The sequence below is a fragment of the Lactuca serriola genome, chromosome 9 (assembly GCF_051521515.1).
Source record: "Lactuca serriola cultivar US96UC23 chromosome 9, Lser_US96UC23_V15, whole genome shotgun sequence".
Classification (NCBI taxonomy): Eukaryota; Viridiplantae; Streptophyta; class Magnoliopsida; order Asterales; family Asteraceae; genus Lactuca; species Lactuca serriola.
The window spans coordinates 3419806-3442491 of NC_136416.1; the positions used below are offsets into that span (position 1 = coordinate 3419806).

A 22686-nucleotide genomic window follows, 5' to 3' on the forward strand; every position below is an offset into this window, starting at 1 on the left:
TGGATTTCATCACGAAGCTTCCCAGGACCGCATGCGGAGTGGATTCTATTTGGGTCAGCGTGGATCATTTGACCAAGAGCACACATTTCATTCTGATCCAGGAGAGCATATCTGCAAAGAAGTTGGCTGATATTTATGTCCGGGAGGTTGTGACGCGTCATGGGGTGCCAGTATCAGTGGTTTCGGACAGGGATGTTCGTTTTACTTCTAGGTTTTGGAAGAAGTTCCATGACGAGATAAGTACTCGTCTTCATTTTAGTACAACATTTCATTCGTCGACCGATGGTCAGAGTGAGTAGAATATTAAGACTCTTGAGGACATGCTGCGAGCGTACGTGTTAGATTTTGGTGGGAGTTGGGATATGTATCTTCCGTTTGTGGAATTTTCGTATAACAACAGTAATCACACCAACATCGAGCGGCCTCCTTTTGAGATGGTCTATGGGAGGAAGTGCATGACCCCGATTTGTTGGGGGCTTGGGGCGAGGTCGGTCAACGAGTCATGGGGAGTACCGAGGTGGTGCTCAAGACCATGGAGCCGATTCAGCAGGTTTGAAGCAGGCTTCAGACAGCTTAGGGTCGGCAGAAGATTTATGCTGACACGTACCGGACAGACATTGAGTTCCAGGTGGGAGATATGGTTCTCCTGAAGGTGTCGCCTTGGAAGGGTGTCATACGGTTCAGAAAGCGGGGTAAGCTGGGCCCCAGGTGTATTAGACCCTTTAGGGTTGTGGCTTAGGTAGGTCAGGTTGCTTATCGTCAAGATCTTCCAGCCGAGCTCAATCAAATTCACAGTACATTTCGTGTCTCTCAACTGCAGAAGTGTTTAGTGGATGATTTCGCAGTTGTACCATTGGAGGATGTTCAAGTGGATGACCGTCTGAATTATATCTAGAGACCGGTAGCAATTTTGGATCGGAAGACGAATACCTTTAGGAACAAGGTAGTAGACCTGATAAAGGTGTAGTGGAAGCACTGCAAGGGTTCGGAGTGGACTTGGCAGCCCGAGGAGGAAATGCAAGAGCATTATCCTGAATTGTTCGAGATTGAGGACTCCGAGGGCGAAGTCTGATGCAAGTGAGGGAGAATTGTAATGTTTGAGTCTCAGTAAGTTCTTCTTCTAACCTTGCATATTTATATTGTCCCATTTGACCCTTGAATTGTACGTGGGGCGTACAACGAAGTACACTTAGCGTACAAGTGATGAAGTGAGTACGCGAGGCATACCTAGTGATACGTTTAGCGTACTCATGCGAGGGTAATCGGGGGTTCCGGATGCGTACGCGGGGGGTACACGATGGTTAATGAAAACCCTAATTTTAGAGGTTGGCCACTATATAAGCATCCTTATGGACTTGAAACCCTCATTTCACTAGCCTCCTTATTCCTTTTACCCTACTTTCGAACCCTAATTCTACCTTGTGTTATTTTTGGAGCTTAGAAGGCCATTAGAAGAGTATTTTGGTGATTTGAAGGAAGTTGTTAACTCTTGGAGATTCATTGGTGAAGTTGAAGCTATTAGATCCAGAACCACATCAACTTTTGGCTCTCATTTGAGGTATAAAGTCTTGAAGTTGGTGTTTATTTTCTTAGATCTCTTTTAGGTTGGGTTTATGGACCCTTTTGGTCCCATTGATGAAGTCCACCCATGAATGAGTTAGGGCCATTTTCATGAAAGAAGAATGTTATACTTTGAGTTTGGATTCATTTGGGTCTTGTAAAGTCACCAAGTCAGTGACTTTATGGGTTTAGGCGTTGATTAGGATTTGGATATGTGATTTGGACCCTTGGTTTAAAGCATTAAGTGCTTAATAACGAAAATGACTTAATAGAGAAGTATGTTGGGCGTACAAGCTAGTACGTGCAGCGTACAAGTCATGAAGTCAGTACGAGATGCGTACAACTGAGTATGCCCTGCGTACTCAGTCAGAGTGGGCTTCGCGCATGTGGGCCTCAATTTGGGTCATTTCTTGGACCTTGTTACTTTGGGCCATAAGTTGGCCATTAGTGGGCCTTAGAAGATTATTTAGTGTTGAGCCTTTTGTATGATGGATTTGGGCCTTAGTCATGGATCAAATTAGACCGAGGGTAAAATGGTCATTTTACCTCGAGAATGGACTATTGGATATTAATTGGAACCCATGTATTGATTGGTTGTTATTTTTAGGGGTGTTCAAAACCGGATATCTAAAATTTCGGATATCCGAAAATTTCGAATAGTACTTATTGACATTCGAATCCGTATCCGAAATTTCAAATATCCGAAATCCGGATATCGAAATTTCGGATACAGATTCGGATATTAAACCGGATATCCGAAAATGTTGACCCTTCAAAAATATGTTGGATTACAAAATGAAGCATGTTTCAGTTACTTTGTAGCTATAAATCAAATATTTTTCACTTCATTTAGTTTATTTAAGGGTCGTAAAAAAATGTCTTTTCATAATACTAATCATCACATGAAGTGAAATATTAATTTATTGCTTATGATATGTATTTACGTTAGCAAAACGGTTAAACAAATCAAACAAAAAATATATAATCAATATGTTTCACATATTAAAAAGTAGAGAGAGTAACATTACTTGATTGCGTCAGATACTTTTTGTTGGGTCGCGTTTTGTATAATATGTTGCGTCTATTGGGCTCGTTAGCTAGTCCATTTTTGTATCTCCGGTATGGGCCTGTCCATCCGTGAGTTTAGTAGGGTTGAATATAAATATAGGTGCTTGCATGCATCTTAGACAACGATAGAATAGAACGATCGGATCATTTTTTCAGAAGTTTATTATTATCGTTCTTGTAACCCTAAATCCTCTACAACGGAAGTTCTTAGTCGAGCTCTGCTGAGGATTGTTTGATCTAATCATTCAACACATTTTGATCCACTCTTGTCTTATTTATTGTTTTGTGTTCATCGCAGTACCTGTTTCATAGATCTAATCGATCTTCACGTTTGTTATTATATCCTATCAATTGGTATCAGAGCAGGAGGCTGTGTAATTCATACACATCTTTTCTGTGAAAAAGGTTGCGATTAGGGTTATTCCGTATTAACTAATATTTATTGAGCCATCATCCCATAATTGACGTAACTCAACATTTATTCGTTTTGCCCTAATTTAATATATTACAAGTCTGATCTTTTAAACAGGTTATTCGATCTAGCATGGACGAGTCACAATCAAATCCTATTAACATCTCAAACAACATTGGATCAACGACGAAGATTCCCATCCTTTACACCCAGGATTACGAAGTCTGGGCACATCACTTTGAAGATTATGTCATTGGATCTGAGGACAACATATATCTTATTTGGGAAGCAATTGTGTCTGGACCATTCGCTCATTCAGCAACATCTAGAATCATTAAAACTCAGAAAGAGTATAATGATCTGTTGAAAGATGTAAAAGATATTGCCCAAGACGAAAAAGATAAATTTCAGTGCAATATTAAAGCATTAAGACTAATCAGATTCGCTCTTCAATCTGATACTTTCAGGCTAGTGAGTTCGTGCAGCACGGCTAAAGAAATATGGGATAGGCTGCGAGAGTTATATTCCACAGATGAAGATCTCGAGCATTCCATTCAAACCTTACTTTTGTCCGAGTTTGGTGAATTCAAGCAGAGTCCTGAAGAAACTGTAACTCAAACGTTCGATCGCTTCAATCATATTCTTAGTAAGATGATTAAACATGATATTGAAAGGAAGTTGATTGAACAAAAGGTTACATTTTTAAACGGTCTTAGATCTGAGTGGAGAGCGGTTGTGTCCACTGTTAAAGCACATGAGCAATTCAAATCTTACTCATTGGCAAAGCTGGTAGGGATTTTGAAATCCCAAGAAAAGATTGTCTTGCAGGAGAAAAATGTTGTTTCAAGCTTGGGATCATTGGCCCTTCTGTCCAAAAGCAAAGGTGTGATGGAAGATGAAGACTTTAACTTAGAGGACTATGACCTTACCTCTGAAGACTATGCAATGATGGTGTCAAACCCGAAGAGGTTCATCAAGAAAAGGTTTCCTACCAATAAGAACCGAAATTGGCAGGGAAGTTATAGTTCTGAAAAGGTCAGGGAAGAACCGAAAGCAGAAGAACCAAAGAAGGAACCGAAAGTTGAAGGAGATTCGGGTGTGAACTGCTACTATTGTGGAGGAAAGAACCACTATGCCAAAGATTGTGTCCTCAAGAAAATAGCAGAAAGGGATGAGGAGAAAGATGAAGAAGCTGTGTTAATGAAAAAGCTGGAAGAGATCAAGAAAAAGAAAGCTGTCACTAACCCTTCAATGAATGCTTTAATTGTGCAGGGTTCGGTAGCAGATGATGAGTTCGGTGGCGTGGAGGTCTGGTCAACCGACTCTGAGGATGATGAAGTAAGGAAGCCATCTCATGGAAAGGCTTATGTTGCGACAAATGAAGGAAGCGGTGGAAAGTGCTTGATGGTGTCGGATGTATCTCAACAGGGGACACAAAGGAGCGAGAGGACTTGTGCTTCACAGCAAAACCTCTCAGCGTGCAGTTTAACGAGCTTGATGAATTAATAAAGAAGGTACAATCTATTTTTGCTTCATTCAAAGTCCCACAAAGTTCATATGAAAAAGAATTAAAAAATGTAAACTCAAGAATCTCGCATCTAGACAGCAGTTTAACTCAAACACGGGTCACCAATTCTAACCTAACTGACCAATTAAGTAGGGCGTCTTCAAAGAGTGAGGAATGGAGGATGTGGATCGAGCTGAAGGAGTCGGAGTTAATCAAATCCAAGGACGAAAACATTTATTTACAAAGAGACAATTTGAAACTTTTAAAACAGAGAAATGTCTTTTGTTTAATTGCTAAGCGTCTTTACACTAATATCACTCAACTTCATTTAAACTGTGAAATAGGGTAGAAAATTCATCGCATGATTTTGCCCTTCCTTGAGTTTAAGGAGGATGAAATTGACGCTGACGCATATAATTGCGAAAGTGTAGTTTCGTCTAAGGATGTAAATCCGACTTATATGTATGGACTAGACAAAATCGAATCTTTCATAAAGTCCAAGGACCATAAGGACATGCTGAAAAACCTTTTGGATGAAAATGATAAATTGAAACTAAGGACCGACACCATACAAAAGTTTGACTCATTGAATGCCAACTTGAGCTCAGAAAATAAAATTGATGTTGAAAATGCATCTGAGCTTAATGAGGATGATGATATGAGTGAAATTTCTGTAGAGGACGTAGTTGACTGTTCTGAGTTTGTCAAGAGCGAACCCAAAAACCACAAAAATCTTATTTTAGAAAATTCTGTGGAGTTTGCTCGTTTGTCCCAACAAAAGTCCCCGATCCTTGAAGAAAAGGCTGTTGTATACCAAAAGGTAAGAACGACTCCAAATCAAGTGTATAAGGTCACAGGAGTAACCGAACATCAGACAGCTGAACTCACAGCCATTGTAAACGAAGATAATGCTGATGGTTGTGATGAGTTCTTCTGGTCCGCTCCTATCGATAATGCTGACGAAACCGTTGGTCTGTCTGAACGGACGTCTTGGAAAACCAAAGGCAGATATGTACCAGAGCCTCTGAACAAGCCCGATAACTTTGACATGCCAAGTACTAGTGGTACAAAAGATGTTCCTGAAGAAAAAGGAGATCCTGCAAAAGAAGTCACTCCTTCAAGCGAAACTTCATCAGTTCAGAGTGAACCGGCTGAAAAAAAGCAAAAGCAAAAAGCAAATATCCATCGACAGCCGAAGCAAGTGAAGAATCAGAAGCAGCAAAGGAATATGAGATACAAGAAGAATCTCTCAGAACGAAAACAGTTTTGGCAATCTCAAAACGCCCATTTCTCTTATCATGATAGAAATTCAAAGTCAGAGAAAAGTACTGTTAGATCGCAAGAAAGTAATAACAATCGAAGGGAGAGATTCGGTTCTGAGGGTCATAACAACCGAAAGGATACGTTCGGTTCTGAAAATTATGATAACCGAAGGCAAAGGTTCGGTTCAGAAAACACAAGCTACCGAAAGCATAAGTTCGGTTCTGAGAGCAAAAGCAACCAAAGTTCTACGTTCGGTACCACTAATGATCAAAAACAAAAGGGTCACTTAGAACCTCAAGTCAAGAAAACATCTCAATCTAAATTCTCTCGTTCTACTTCTTCTAATCCTTCTAATTCCTCTCAACCTCATTCTAAATCCAATTTTGTTAATACTCAAAATCCAAAATCTTCAACAGATTTGAAAGGAAAATCGAAGGTTTCCACAGTCAAAACCGATCAAAAGCATTCCAATGTCCTAGTGCCTAAACCTGAATCCAAACCGACTTTAACAAATCCCAATAAAATTAAGGTTTTCACCATTAAAAGGAAAGATGAAACAACTTTAATAAAAAGAACATATTTTGTTGACATCTCTCTTATTATTCATGTTCCTGTGAAAGGCTCACGTGGACCCAAGAAACTTTGGGTTCCTAAATCTGCTTAATTTTTGCAGGTTATCAGTGACGAGCAGTTTGACGAAGAATGGTATATTGACAGTGGCTGCTCGCGTCACATGACAGGAAGGAAGGAAGAGCTGAGGGAATTTCGGTCTCTTTCAAACGGTGGAAATGTCAAGTTCGGGAACAACTCATTTGGCACAATAAAAGGCTATGGAATGATAACAAATGGTGATTTTACGATTAGGAAGGTCGCATACGTTGAAGGACTACATCACAACCTCATCAGTGTATCTCAGCTTGTTGGAGGTACTGGTCTCAAGGTCTCATTCGATGATGAGGGTTCGGAAATAATTGAAAAGAAAACGAAAAGAGTAATTCTCAAATCGGAGCGCAAAGGCGAAATGTTTCCCCTGAACCTCAAACCCATCAAAGGGAATCCTGCTATCTGCCTGTTATCCAAAGCACAATCTGACGAAAGCTGGTTGTGGCACCGAAGGCTCTCTCATCTCAACTTCAAGGATATCAACAAACTTGTCACAGGTGGTCATGTTCAAGGTATTCCATTGCTCAAATTCGATCGAGAACATTTATGTGCTGCGTGTGAAATGGGGAAGCAGAGTCGTCAAAGTCACCCATCGATCGTAAACACTAAAGTTGTTGAACCATTAGAGTTAATTCACATTGACTTGTGTGGTCCATCATCTATCGAAAGCATCGGCGGTAGCAAGTATATTCTTGTCATTGTTGATGACTTTTCACGTTTTACATGGGTGTTCTTTCTGAAGCACAAATCTGAAGCAACTCTCAAGCTAAAGATGTTTATCAAGCAGGTTGAAGTACAGCTGAAGAAAGTTGTTCGCAACATCAGGAGCGACAATGGGCTGGAATTCAAAAATAAAGAATTCGAAGAATTCTTGGCCGAAAAAGGAACCAGTCACAACTTCTCAGCTCCCTACACCCCTCAACAAAACGGGATTGTCGAAAGATGAAACCGATCTTTGTGTGAGGCGGCTCGAACCATGCTAAGTTTTGCTTCTTTACCTTTATATTTTTGGGCTGATGCTATTGCTGCAGCATGCTTTACGCAGAACAGGTCATATCTCAATAAGCGATTCACTCTCACGCCTTATGAGATCATCAACAACAGGAAGCCAAATGTCAAATTTTTCCATGTATTCGGCTCACGGTGTTTCATCTTCAATTCTAAAGAACATCGTAACAAGTTCGATGTCAAAGCCGATGAAGGGATATTTCTGGGCTATTCTCTCACTTCTAAAGCCTACAGGGTATTAAACAAGCGCTCGAGGAAAATAGAAGAAACTTATTATGTGACTTTTGATGATAGCTATGTCAAAAAGCTAAAGGCCAACGAAGACACAGTTGGAGAAATCTTTTCTCAAACAGGCCAAGTCACAGCCTCGATCGCAAACCTATTTGAGAAGTTCGTCGAGTTATTCGATGAACCAGAGAAGGCAACTCTCTCGGAAGCTAGTGCAGCAGACAACAAAGTAGATCATCTGAAGCAACTCATCAAAGATGCTGCAAAGCGAATGAATGAAGGAGGATCAAGTTCTAACGAACCTCCACAGCATGATGCTTCAGTTGAGGGGGAGGACCCATTTTCGTCATCACAGCCGAGCTCACATGTTGAGGGGGAGAACAATTCTCAAGCTACTCCCGAACCCACAGCAGCACCCGAAGGTGCTCCAACACCCGAAGGTGCATCAACACCTGAAAGCTCGACACCACCCGAAATACCTGTAGCTCCAGAAACTCAAGACACACCTGAAAGCTTATCTGTCGAGGGGGAGAATGCTGATATGCTTTATGACGATGATAGTCAATCTGAACTAGAAGAGATGGTAAACGCTGAATTGGATCCATCTTATGATCCAAATTACCCTCCTCTTGTCAAATGGACCAGAGATCATCCTGTTTCCCAGGTTGTCGGTAATGTCTCTGAAAAGGTCCTGACCCGATCACCACTAAAGGCAAAACAAACTTCCTTATTTTCAAAAGTAGAATTCTGTATGTTTAACTCCTTCGTCTCAAAAATTGAACCAAAGACAGTTAACACTGCTCTTGATCACTCCGATTGGGTTCAAGCTATGCAAGACGAACTGAATGAATTCGAAAGGAATAAAGTTTGGCGCCTCATTCCAACTCCTCAAGATGCCTCAGTTGTTGGTCTCAAATGGGTCTTCAGAAATAAGATGGACAAGGAAGGCAACGTGATACGAAACAAAGCCAGTCTGGTGGTGAAAGGATACTGTCAGGAGGAAGGAATCGACTATGAAGAAACTTTCGCTCCTGTAGCTAGGCTGGAATCCGTTAGAATATTTCTTGCCTATGTTGCACACAAAAACTTTGAGGTCTACCAAATGGATGTCAAGTGCGCATTTCTAAATGGAGAACTTGAAGAAACGGTGTACGTGGAGCAACCTCCTGGATTCGTCAATGAAAGGTACCCCAATCACTGTTACATTTTGGACAAAGCCGTATATGGACTGAAACAAGCTCCGAGGGCCTGGTATGAAACGCTAACCAAGTTTTTAAAGATGTCCAAATTCAAACAAGGTTCGGTTGACCCAACCTTCTTTCGTAAGAAGGAAGGTAACCACCTTATGATTGTTCAAATTTATGTCGATGATATCATCTTTGGCTCAACAAATCCTAGCTTAACGGCTAAATTCAGAAAGCTGATGGAGACTAAATTTGAAATGAGCTCAATGGGTCCAATTAACTTTTTCCTTGGTTTAAACATTAGACAGGGACCCGAAGGGATCTTTATTAATCAGGAAGCTTACACGAAGACTCTCCTTGCAAAATTTGGCATGATGGGAGATTCAAAGGTTAAAGTTCCAATGGCGTTCGGCACCAAGCTCACTCCATCATTGGATAAGCCAGCAGTTGATATTACGCTATATCGCCAGATGATCGGTTCTCTGATGTATCTTACTGCTAGCAGGCCTGATATAATGTTCTCTGTTTGTTACTGCGCTAGATTTCAGGCGAATCCACGTGAACCTCATATGCTTGCAGTGAAGAACATACTCCGTTATCTCAAGCGAACTACCTCTTTAGGCCTATGGTATCCATCCAACTCAGGCTTCTTCGTTCAAGCCTACTCAGATGCAGACCTTGGAGGTTGTGGACTAGACATGAAAAGCACCACGGGAGGCTGCCAATTCCTAGACGGGAAGTTGGTTAGTTGGCAATCAAAGAAACAGACCTGTGTGTCTCTGTCTACCGCTGAAGCAGAATACATAGCAGCTGCCTCCTGTACTTCTCAAGTGATTTGGATCCAAAGTCAACTCCGGGACTATGGACTCAATATGAAAAAGATCCCACTATATTGCGACTCTGAAAGTGCAATTAGGATCTGTCATAACCCAGTGCAACACTCGAAGACTAAGCACATAGCACTGAGGTATCACTTCATTAAGGATCATGTGGAAGATGGGAACTTCGAAATTCATTTTGTTCGAACCACTAATCAACTGGCTGACATCTTCACCAAAGCTCTTCCTGAAGCGTCGTTCAACAATATTCTACAAGGGTTAGGTATGATAGAATCGGAGTCAGTACCAAACATTACCTCTCAAACTCAAAAGTAAGAAGCAAAATAGACCGAACGTTCGGGTTCGGGTCTTCTACTAATGTACCGAAATGAACCGAACGCTCGGGTTCGGTTGAATAATCTGCTTTTCGCTCATCAATCAAAGGTAGTTTTCTTGGTTGTAGATCTTATATATAATTGTTCCAAATGCATTTATCTTATTGTCAAAGTTATTCTCTTTTTAAAACCTATTTTCTTTGGCAACCGAAATATACCGAACGTTCGGGTTCGGTTCCAAAATTTTTCTCACCCGAAATAGACCGAACGCTCGGGTTCGGTTCCAAAGTTTTTCACAACCGAAAGTTTTTTTTTTTGAATTTTTTTTCTTTTGTCTTATTTTTTTTATTTCATTTTATTTTTATTATTATCAAAAATTCCAAAAATATTTTTTTTATAAATCCAAAAACTCCAAAAATATTTCGTTCTTTATTTTTTTTATTTGTGTGTTCGTTTATGAGGAAATTATTGAATTAGCTAAGTGTCCCTAGAAGCATGCTGCTGTATGTGTCCAAAGCCTTGATTCTGAATAATAGCCTTAATGACTTGGTATACACAAACCTTGTCTTCCCAATTAGGCTATCATATTTATTCTAATCATGAGCTACCTAACTCTCTTCTCACATGAGATAAGAATTTTCTGCTTGGTCCTATTTTTCACAGTAGAGGTACTTTGATTTCTTACACCATCTAAATTCCATTTCTCCATCACATTCGTTTCACAAACGTAACCCTTGAGACTCTCAGAAATTACCACTGAGGTTTATGGTTACACAATTACTGTGTTCATGATCTTAGTTTCGTGCTACTATGATCTAAGTGAAACCCAACATTCAATACCCAATATGAATTAACGGTGAACAATTAATTTGCTCTAGTTTTCACTAATGCATTGACGGACGTACCTCCTCGAAATCTCAAAATTTTCTTTTTGTGTGATTCCTATGAAATTGTTAACACCCATAACATTTCTTCCCTTGGGATCCAGTTTTAAATTTTTGTTGAGATTTTATATACATATTTCTGAGCCAAATTAAATTATCTCCAACCTACTTGTTCAATATACTACACTGGTCTCACAAGTACTTCGTTCGCTTTCCATCTTATATCAAGATTAGGAAGTTTGAATCGAAGCGAAAGCCACACTAATTAGCCTAGTTAAAAGAAGCCTTTCAACACTTCTTAATAAGTGTTTGATCGTTATTCAACGGGAAACCATACAAACACTTTAAGGTCTCTCTTGACTTTGAAGGAAGAGATTCGTGCCCAGGATCATTTGTTTCGTGTCTTTATTGACATCACATATTTTCCCAAAAATATTGCTTTATTTCTTTTCTTTTACACCCTAAGCACGAAAATCTTTGATTTTCCTAAATTCAGGTTCTATTAATTACAAGGCATTTTACTTGGATTGACGGTTGATTAAAGGCTGTGGTTGATTTTAATCCATGTGGGGGTATTTTTCAAAAGATGCCGTTACAATTTAAAGAGATAAGATGAAGACATGCTGACTCAGGCGGGAGTCTAATCGATTTAATTTCAAACGGCGCTAAAAGGAAAAGCGTGCGAATCGGAACCGTTTAATCTCCAAACGACACAAGAGGGGCGCGTGTGAATCTGAACCGTCTCGTCTCCAAGCGGCGCCTGATGGGAAGGCGTGTTATTAGGGACCTGACATTCTCTCTCATGCGTGATCATCGGCAACCCCAACTGTCTCGCATCAGTCAACTCCGAAAAACCCTTCGTTTTTCAATAGAAGATTTGGGAAGATCTTTCTCTCTCCTTACACCACAGTATAAAAGGCAACATCCTCCACTGTTTACCTCTTTACTGCAATTATAATTCCCAGAGCGCAAGAAATCACTAAACCTTCACTGTTCATCATCTTCTCTACTTTCTTCAATCAATGGCAGATTCATCTTCCGTTCACGCAACATCCCACATTTTGCCCATTCGCCCACAACAAAGCCTAATCATCGATTTAACCCCTCATGCTTACGACGCCTTCATGTTCCCCATCATCGAGTGTCTGAAGTTTTCTCCGATCGCTCCTGCACTTACTAGGGCTGAAACTGTTCCGATGGAGTTCCTGTCACAGATCTTTGCGACCACTCACTACGACAAGGTCGTTGACAGAATCTTTTTTGATGTCTTTGAGCACAAGGCGTCAATTTCAAAGCAAAGGTTTTGCTCGCTGTTAGGGTTTGAACCTGATTCTTCGAGGGTTAACCCTGAAACGATTCCAATGGGTCACTTGTTCAACATGTTCTATAACATGGGTTATACGGAGGTGCTTTCTACGGTCACGAAGTTCAAGAAGTCGTGCCTACCTCCACAGTGGAATGGGCTGTTCACTGTTCTCTTCAAAGGGTTATCCGAGAGAAGTGCTGGATCTGATGGTGCCAGCCGTTTATTTCTCTCCATAATGTATGGTATCTACAATGGCATCAACATGGATTATGGGTTTGTTCTATGACAACAACTCATCCAGAGTCTCTCCTCTACCTCCAGACATTCAGGGATTTCGTATGCTAGGTTCTGGACTCTTATCACAAAATGGGTGATGGACAAGTACCACGTCCCCATTGTCGCTGGTGCTCCAATGTCTTCGATTGGTACCTTCCATACCATGAAGATCATTGTGTCGGACGCCTCAAAGTTTCCGTTCAACGGGTCTATTCCAGAAACCATGTATGGGGATGTTCCTGCTGACAGTCGGATTATCCAGACGTACAAAGGGTTCAAGCGTTCTGGTCTGAGGGATCTTACTCCAGAGATGTTGAAGTCAATACATGACGCCAACAAGCCTGCTCCAAGAGGCAAAAAGGCTGATAAGGGGAAACAGATGGCAAAAGGGGCAAAAGGCCCATCTCCAAAGAAGATGAAACCCACCAAGCCTGCTCAGTCTCCACAGCACAATAGGAGAAAAACCCAACCACGACGAAAGTTAATTATCGCTTCCTCCTCAAGCGAGTCTGAGGGTGAGAGTTTAGATTCTGATGACTCTCCACGTGGCAATACTCCACCCAGATCTCCTACCCCATAAGTTCATGCATCTACTTCTCCAATTTCCTCTCCACCAAAAACCATTCCTATTTCTATTCCCCCCATAACTTCCACTACTTCAATACCACCCACTTCCATCCCAATACCAACACCAATATTCACCGACGCAACCACAACATCCACTGCAGATGTTAGAGCCAACGTATCTGACACGGGGGTTCATACTGATGCACCTGAAAACACTCCAGCACCCGAAACCACAAAAGCACCCGAACCTACACCAACACCCGAAACAACCCAACCCGAACCTACCCATACTACTACACCACCAGCTTCACCACCACCACCTTCTCCTGGTCATGCTTCAGAGGGGGAAGAACCATTCCTTGGCGGGGAAAATATGACATTTGACTCGGTCTACTATAGTCCGTTTCAAGTACAGAGTGATGACGATGACGACGCTCCTGTCACAAAAAGACATCTCAAGGAGCTCCATGACAAGATTGACTTGCTCATCGCCTCCTCTTCCACTTCTCAGTCATCCCTTTCTGAAGATGCGGTTCAGAAGATTGTTGACGCCTTCTCAAAAGCTCAGCAAGATTCCATTGCTTCTGCAACCTCTGCCATAGATGCCTCAACAAAAGCCTGTCAGGCAGCGACCGCAAAAGTCGATAAACTATTTTCTGATGCCTCTTCCCTGTTAAAGTCTTTACAGGAGAATGCAAATGCTGCCAAGACTACGTTGGAACCTATTATTCACCAGCTAGCAACGTCAGTCTCCACTGAGTTGAAGTCCTTCGCTTCTTTTCGTCAAATGCTTTCAGATGACAACTCAGCCTTTCGCACAACCATTGACGAGCGTCTCTCGAAGCTACAAGAAGATTTGGCTACTGAGAACTCTCTTATGGATGTTCTTGCCAAGAAGACCACTGCTCTGAAGGTCAAGAGCGCTCAACTCTCCAACTCTCAACAAGAGATTGACTCTCTTCGGTCCGAAAGGGAGGTGATAAAGTCGTGTGTTTCGGATGTCCACTCTGCCATCTCCAACATCCTCGAAGCACATGATCCTATTCTTAACTATACTGTGAGGCGTGACCTTGCAGAGAAGCTCGCTCCCGCCCTTGCCCTGCTCAGCAAACTCGAAGGGCTACTTGATTTCGTGTCCATTCCGAAACAAGGGGGAGAGAAGGAATCTATGTCCCAACCACCTCCTACCTCAAAGGCAACTCACACTACCGAACCTCCTCCAGTAGGCCAAGCCTCCGGTTCCGGTGTGAAAGACAAAGGCAAAAAGATTGCTGAGGAAGAAGAAGAAGAAGAAGACAAAGAAACAATCGCCGACTTGTTGAAGCGTAGAAGTCGACGCAATGAGGCTGATATCAGTGCTCGTGTGGCAAGAGAGGCTGAAGAAGCCGAACGTAAACAGAAGGAAGCCCACGACCTTCTTGAGAGTAGGAAAACTCTTTTTCATGCCTGGACTCTCGAGAGGATGATAAAAGAAGCCATTGACACACCGAGTATCTTGTGGCTAGAACCTGTAATCTCTCTTGATTGTTCCAACACTGTCGACTCACAGTTTGACATACCACTGACCCGAAAGGCGTTTATCTTTCATGCCTTCTCCAACGTTGCAGAGTTCCCTCATCCTCATCCACAGGTTGATCGGGACTTAATCAATTTTTATCTGAAGGCTGCTCAACCTCAGTATCAGACTTGGAGCACTCAGAAAATTGTCAACGTTCGGGTCTTGAAGCCGTATAGTGAAGGGAACTTCATCAACATTCGGTTCAAGGTACTTCGGGGATTTGCCAAAACCGAACATGCTATTCCCCTTACAGATCTTCCAAACCTTAATCCCCATGATTGGATTACCTTGCACAACATCCTACTCACCAACGAAGCTGAATACGGTCCGATCATCGACCATTTCAAGAGGATGCTCGTGTGCTACATCATGGAAGTTGCACTGATGGATCAGGAGATTGCAAGCGTATTTAAGAAGAAACCAACAATATCTCCTGTTGGCTCTGCCAGTGATCTCAACCAAATGCAGATGGGTAAAATTGACTCGAGAAGGAATTCGGTTATGTTCACCAGGAACGAAGGACATAAATGTCTTTTCGCCTTGGCTGACAAACACCTCCACACCACTGCTTGTTTAGAGCACGTTTTGGGGATCATCCACAGATGCAAGCAGAACACAGCGGATGATGTCAAGTACTTCGATGACATGATTCATTGGTACATTCGGTTCAGACAGACTATTCTCGCTCTTATCACACGTCTGTTTGATACTGTAAAGAAGGCTCCCGCTGCTGGCCCGAAGAAGAAGTGGTCTCGCTCCAATTTGACGCAAAGGGGGAGATTGTTGGGTCGCGTTTTGTATAATATGTTGCGTCTATTAGGCTCGTTAGCTAGTCCATTTTTGTATCTCCGGTATGGGCCTGTCCATCCGTGAGTTTAGTAGGGTTGAATATAAATATAGGTGCTTGCATGCATCTTAGACAACAATAGAATAGAACGATCAAATCATTTTTTCAGAAGTTTATTATTATCTTTCTTGTAACCCTAAATCCTCTACAGCGAAAGTTCTTAGTCGAGCTCTGCTGAGGATTGTTTGATCTAATCATTCGACACATTTTGATCCACTCTTGTCTTATTTATTGTTTTGTGTTCATCGCAGTACCTGTTTCATAGATCTAATCGATCTTCACGTTTGTTATTATATCCTATCACTTTTAAAGGTTAAAAGGTCGGGTACTATTTAATTTCATTTTTGAATATTCATATTTGTTTATTGTTAAAATCTAATGTACTCAACTTGGCAGAAACATGACATGGAATTATACATACATTTCACTTGAAAAAACATAAAATAAACTTAGTACCCAAAAATTCCAAAAAAAAGTAATTAGCAGTGAAACATGCTCGATTAAAGTTAATAAACAAAAACACAAATGCCCAACTCTTCTCAAATATTCCTCTTTGAGATAAAAAAAAATAATTGTAAAATTAAATATTTCGGATATCGGATATCCGAAATATCTGAAAATTCAGAATATGACTATCCGTATCCAAATCCGAAATACCGGATATCCGAAATTTCGGATAATTTCGGATCGGATTTTTCGGATGCGGATATTTTTGAACACCCCTAGTTATTTTGCACTGATAGCTCGAGTAGTCGTCAAGGCAGCAACTAGGGATTTATTTATGTGAGATTCAGCACCTGAGGTGAGTTTCCTCACTGGGCCTTGCATGTGTTATGTGCTGCTATGTATACCGGGTGGGGCTTGATGCCAGGCGAGGTCTGAAGATTGGAACACATGCCAGAGTTTATGATTGTCATGTGTATTAGTATGATTATGTGATATTGGTTGAATGTGTATTGCGGGCGAGACCCAATGACAGACGAGGCCTGAAAATAACATATTTGTAAACCAAGCGGGGCTTGATGCCGGGCGAGGCCCGTTGTTGGGCGGGGGCCCAGTATGTGATTTATTATGTATTGGTATGTGGTAGTTTGGGGAGCTCACTAAGTTTTATGTTTACTGTTTTCAGTTTATGTTTCAGGTACTTCTGGTAGCAAAGAGAAGAGCTCGGGTTCACTGCATCACACACACCATTGGGATTCCACATATGATATTTTACTCTGACTTTTATGACATTTGATACATTAGATATTTTGGGATGTATGGATGATGTTTGGAAAATACTATTTTATCTATTTTGAAAATGAAATTTTAGGACCATATTTTGGGATGTTACAAATCTCAAATCCGAAATAATCATTGTCATGTGGAATCCGTCCAAAAATTTCTTTCTAGAAATAAATTCAATATCAATATTTTGTGAGACATCTAAAAAACATGATGCTCTTAAATTTATTCTAAAACAAACTATTTCAAACACTTTGATTATTTAAACAAGTTATAAAAACCAAGCTCTTTTTCTATATTCCAAAAAACTGAGTTATAACCCGTTGAAAACCACGGTTACTATGTTTAAAATTATTGTATAGACAAAAACAAAGAGGTCAATGGTCTTTTTCAAAATTAACATATACATGGCTTCAAATAATCACCATAAAGGAACCATTCCTACCAATTACTAAAATTTTATGAAAACTCACATAAAAAAAGTATGATGTTGTGATACTAAAAAGTTATAATTAAAACAAAAGGAAGAATAACGTTGTGAAAATAAAAAGTTGTTACTAAAAAAGGTAAAAAGTTATTAATATTTTTTCTTTGTAAATTGTTGTTCCTATAAGATTTTTTGGTTGTCAAAATCTAGGCATAAAATATGTTAATAAGAGTTATTCCGGTTTAAGTACTCACTTTGTTTTTTTTTTTTTTTTTAAATCTTAACCAAAATCATACTTCAGTTTTGAAATTAATTTCGTCCCCTTATTCATGAACTTGACGGTCACTATTTAAAAATGAAAGACAATGTTATACTTCGAAAATATCATAATGCATAACATTCCATAAGAAGTAAATATTTAAAACTATAGATTCATTAGCGAATAAAAAGCTGAAAATATAAATATTCATCGAATATAACAATCATAAACAACCAAAATTGTCTTAAACATCCTTTAAGGCAACCTAGTATAGTATTGTTTTATTCAAAGTACAATTTTTAGTTAGTAACAACCAAAACTAACAAAATTACCAACAGTCCAACATTAAATAATCATAATTAATATGCTATATATTAAAAGAATAGAGTCAAATGTTAGTAAGATAACATATAAAGAGTAAGGATGGTTAAGTAAATCTCATTTATTCATCTTTTTAATAATCATTAAGAAAAAAAAAACAAATTTTGACTTCAATTTTCATATGCAGACCTCACATTGGTTGGCATAATATTCACAGGCGATTGCATAGCTGCAAGACATACTCAAAACTTTTAAGTAAGTATCTACACCTTGCTATAAGTAATCCAAGCAATTACTTTCATATCCATTAACATAAATCATCAGATACAATAATAATAAAACGTTGGTGCACCTTTTACAATCATCAGTTTCCTTTTTATATTTTTTTTAAAGAGGTTAAAATCACACAAACAATATTATAAATTATCAAACAAACAATGGTACATTTCTATTTCTTACATATAGATAAAGTAAAACTACATATATGGGCCTTGTTTATTAATATTTGCAGGAATGGTCCATAGATTTAAATGCTTCTGTTTGGCAAGAATTGTAAATAGAAATGAGTACAAATAGTTTTTAGGCATTGTTAAGTACAAATACGATGAAATTACATTTTACAGTAAAAAAATATAGTGAAATAAAAATATAATACCTAAATGATACCTTGAATTTGGGAGGAATAACGGTTAAATACAGAAAAATCAACAAATTACAAATAAAAGTAATAATGATAGTTATTTATTATATTTTTAATGGCATTTTTTCATGGTATAACAAATACACACAAAGAAATTGTCACTATATTAAAATGTCATTTCATATGTAAAAGAAATAAGGACATTTTTCTTGTTTGTTTTTTTTTACACAGGATATTGACATAAGCGTATGCAAAAAGTAGGTTGTCCAATCATAAATTAAGTTATTTGTTATAAGATTTTATAAAAAGGCAAAAATGTCCTTTTTCTATTAAAAAAATAATGGCAAAATTTTTCTTAGTATAACACATAAACATATATAAAACAATGAATATGTAAATGAAAGAAAGACAAGCAACAAAAAACAAAAGAATAAGAAAATTAATTATTTGATGCCCATAGGTTTAAAGGTTAAGTCATACACCGAATTATGAGCAATGGTGTATATCAGATAGTCAAACAACAAATATAGAATTACAGATAAACATGGCCATTGAAAAACATCCCATGTATATTCATATATCATTAATAATTATTTGTACTTTCTAGTAGTCAATAAAACATAGAAAAGTGATCGAACTTACAAAGATAAACCACCATAAAGTAACAAAGTTAAAAATCACCCAAAGTATTAGTTAATATTTATTCAGAGTTTGTACCTATGTAAAAAAAAATGCCAGAAATGGTCGTTATTTTTACATACAATCAACTATTGAAACAAAAGAAACAATATGTATACAAAAATTAACATCATTTTTTTGAAAGCCATAAAAAAATATGTATTTATTCACAGGAAGTACAACTATATAAAGTTTGATCCCCTAAATTGATTGAGTAGAGGAACACACTCAATCTGACCATTATACCCCCAATCCTATAATATACACCACCATACATAGTATAATGTTATATCTGGACAGTAACATAAATTAGGTTGCTATTTAATGCATTTGGAACACTTAAATCATGTTATATCTTTGACAGGAGGTTTCATAGTTGCAAGACATAAATCATTTCAAAGTACATTGTTATATTAAGGTAGAGAAAAAAAGAAAAAAAATATACTTTATTTTAACACAACATATAAACAACAACTATTAAAGTAACTTTTGGTGCAGCAAGTATATAAACTTTATGCCAATTTAATCAACAATAATCATACTAGAACACAGAAACACATCAAAACTTATTGTCAAAGTAGAGCATAATTACTTATATTCCATTCTTTAATCTATTACCTCCTTAATCGAAATTTGCCACACACTTTAAGAAAATTACTATTTTACCAATTCTAGTGTTTATGCTATGTGATATATGCCCTTTTTTAATCAATATTTCTATTTACTTTCAAAACACACATCAACACACCACATACTTTCGACAATCTTTTTACACAATGTATTTTAGATAAAATAAAATGACTGATTTGAAAAAAAAAAAAAAAGCGTAATCAAAATGCTTATGGAAACTGTGTATGTCTATGTGTGTGTTTTTGTGTTTTAACAACGTGTATATACCTTTCCTTTACCACATACATGTTTAGAGGATAGTACATCATAATCGTAACAGAAGGAGAAGAAGAAAGAAATATAAATTAACAACAGAATTTAGATCACATAAACAGAAATCGGTGAACAATTATTTGTTTTATACTCACCGGAAGGATTCAAATGTGTGAATAGTTTGCAGAGATGAAAAATTATCGATCAAGAAAGTGAACGAAGACGAATGTTAAAATGTGTGAATGAATGAGGCATATAAGAAAGGAATAAATGGGTTGTCGTTTCAAACTTTATGATAAGATTACATATGCTGATTTATTGCCTAATATTGCTCAATTCAAATAATTACATTAATTTTTGTTGATTTGTTGGGATATTTCTATTGTTTCTAATTTAAATTTAAACCCTTAATGTTCAGGAATGGATTTAAGAAGGAATAGGCGGGAATAGATTGAATAATGTAATACCTTCCGAGATTTAAAGGGTAGAATGGCAGAATTGGAATTTCAGTTTGATAATTTGGACGGGAAAAGATGATGGGGTGGCTGAGCAATTTTGTATTATTTTATTAGGTTAGAAGATTTGACATTTATTTATTTACTAGGTGTGAACCCGTGTATTACACAGGTTGATTTAAAAAAATATTAAATATTAAAGTGTAAATAAAAAATATTTTTTAATGTAAAACTTTAAAATAAAAAAGAAAAAAATGTATTTATTACAATTTAATATCATATATATGATATTTAATACTTTACATATATAAATATATAAGTATATGATTTTAATTTTAAAAATTGAAACAAATAAAAAATTGACAAGTGGATAATATTTATTTCAAAAATACCACAAAATGACAAGTGTGAAAACTCATGAGGGATTGACATGTGGCAAAAACACTTTCATTTATTAAGGAAGATTATTATATTATTATTATTATTATTATTTTGGATATGCGTATATAAATTCGAATTATTGTGAATTATGTATTTTTCTTTTTTTCTTTATCGCATTGAAGTTTTTATTTATTTTTTTATTTTTATAGAAACGGCGTCTTTGGTGTGACGGATTCTTCCCCGGCGGTGTAGGGTGGTCATAACCTAACCAATAACCATGGCATTAGCAACACCGATTCTGATGTCTCATCCTCAATTCCAAACGTCGTTCTTCACAAAGAGCAACAACCAAGTTACTCCCTCACCCGTATCCATCCTAATCAGAAACAGAATACAGATGGTGGTTCCTCAAAGTCAAAGGTATATCATAACCGTCAAGGCCATGGCCGGTGGTGGACTATACTCTGCTCAGCAATTCGAACTCACTCCCCAAAACGTCGATACCGTTCTCGATGACGTGAGGCCATACCTCATTGCCGATGGCGGAAACGTGGACGTTGTATCCGTTGAAGATGGCATCGTTTCTCTTAAGCTACAAGGTTGGTTTTAGGGCTTTTTTTCTTTCTCATATTTCAATCGATTTTCTGGTTGACGAATTGCACTCATCTACTATTTCCATTGTTCAGGAATTTCTTATTTAACCCTAATAGATTAACACGTATGGTTTCTCAATGTTAGCCTCATTCATAAGACGAATCTTCATTGGAACACGAAATTGATGCAAATAATTGTGGTTTAAAGTTGTTAAATGCGTTAGTCTGATAAAATGACCCGATTCTGGTTATCCCCTTTGAAAGGCACATCCAAACACACCTTAAAAGTAAGCAATTGAAATATGATTTGAATCAGGGGCGTGTGGAAGCTGTCCAAGCTCAACAACAACCATGAAGATGGGGATCGAAAGAGTGCTGAAAGAAAAATTCGGAGATGCTGTGAAGGATATCGTTCAAGTATTTGATGAACAAGCTGCTGCAACAAGCGTTGAGGTAAAGTTTTTGAATTGTTGTTGTATGTAAAGAATAGTTTTATAGGAATGATATTAATATATATGAGATTGAATGGTGTGCAATTGCAGGCAGTGAATGGGCATCTTGAAATACTGAGACCAGCCATAGCCAACTTTGGTGGAAGTGTGGAGGTGGTGTCAGTGTCTGTGGAAGATGGGGAATGTGTTGTCAAGTATACTGGGCCCGACTCAATTGGATCGGGAGTCAAAGCAGCAATCAAGGAGAAGTTTCCAGACATTCAGAATGTCTTCTTCACATAGACTCTATGTTGCTGCTTGCTGTTGCTGTTATAGCTTCATGGGAGAAGCAGCTAAACTCTTGGTGTATCTTAAATCTAAAAATATACCCTTATGTATTTCTATTTCTCTTAGTTTGTTGCGTATGTAAATATGGACACACTCATATGCATATACACCATCATACTATAATATATATTGGCCAAAGTATGCTTCTCTGTTTAAGTGCATCTGTAGTTTATGATTGAGATGCTTATATTTTCATGTAACTTATAAATAAGAAACTCGATGTTTAATTATCTACATATGAGATGATTTAGATTAATTTAATGACATAATTACATCTATGTATTAGTCAAAGACATGAGTTCAAGATAAACATATTTAGTTAGTGTAAGTTTAGAAACGAGAATAGGATATATCGATCATTTATATGGAGATATTCTAGCCTTCTAGGAGCCATTGATTGGGTCTGTGTAGCAACACATGGAAAGCATGTGAACGATTTCTGAAGGTAAGGATTATACTTATAGTGGGTCATGTTTATGGCTGCAGAGAGATGGAATTTTGAATAATGTCTAAACCAATTAAAAAGATTCTTCTAACTTTTTCTATCATCCATTTTAATT

The 22686-nt window shown here is 38.1% G+C and overlaps 1 protein-coding gene across 1 annotated transcript; it reads left to right on the forward strand.

Annotated features, from left to right (window-relative positions):
• Nucleotides 1-20924: 20924 nt before the first annotated feature.
• NFU1 (NFU domain protein 1) lies at nt 20925-22282 on the forward strand. The gene is made up of 3 exons (XM_079021209.1): nt 20925-21353; nt 21664-21800; nt 21890-22282. Exons 1-3 carry the CDS (start codon nt 21032-21034, stop codon nt 22079-22081), a joined length of 651 nt encoding a protein of 216 aa, XP_078877335.1. The 5' UTR covers nt 20925-21031; the 3' UTR covers nt 22082-22282.
• Nucleotides 22283-22686: the final 404 nt, after the last annotated feature.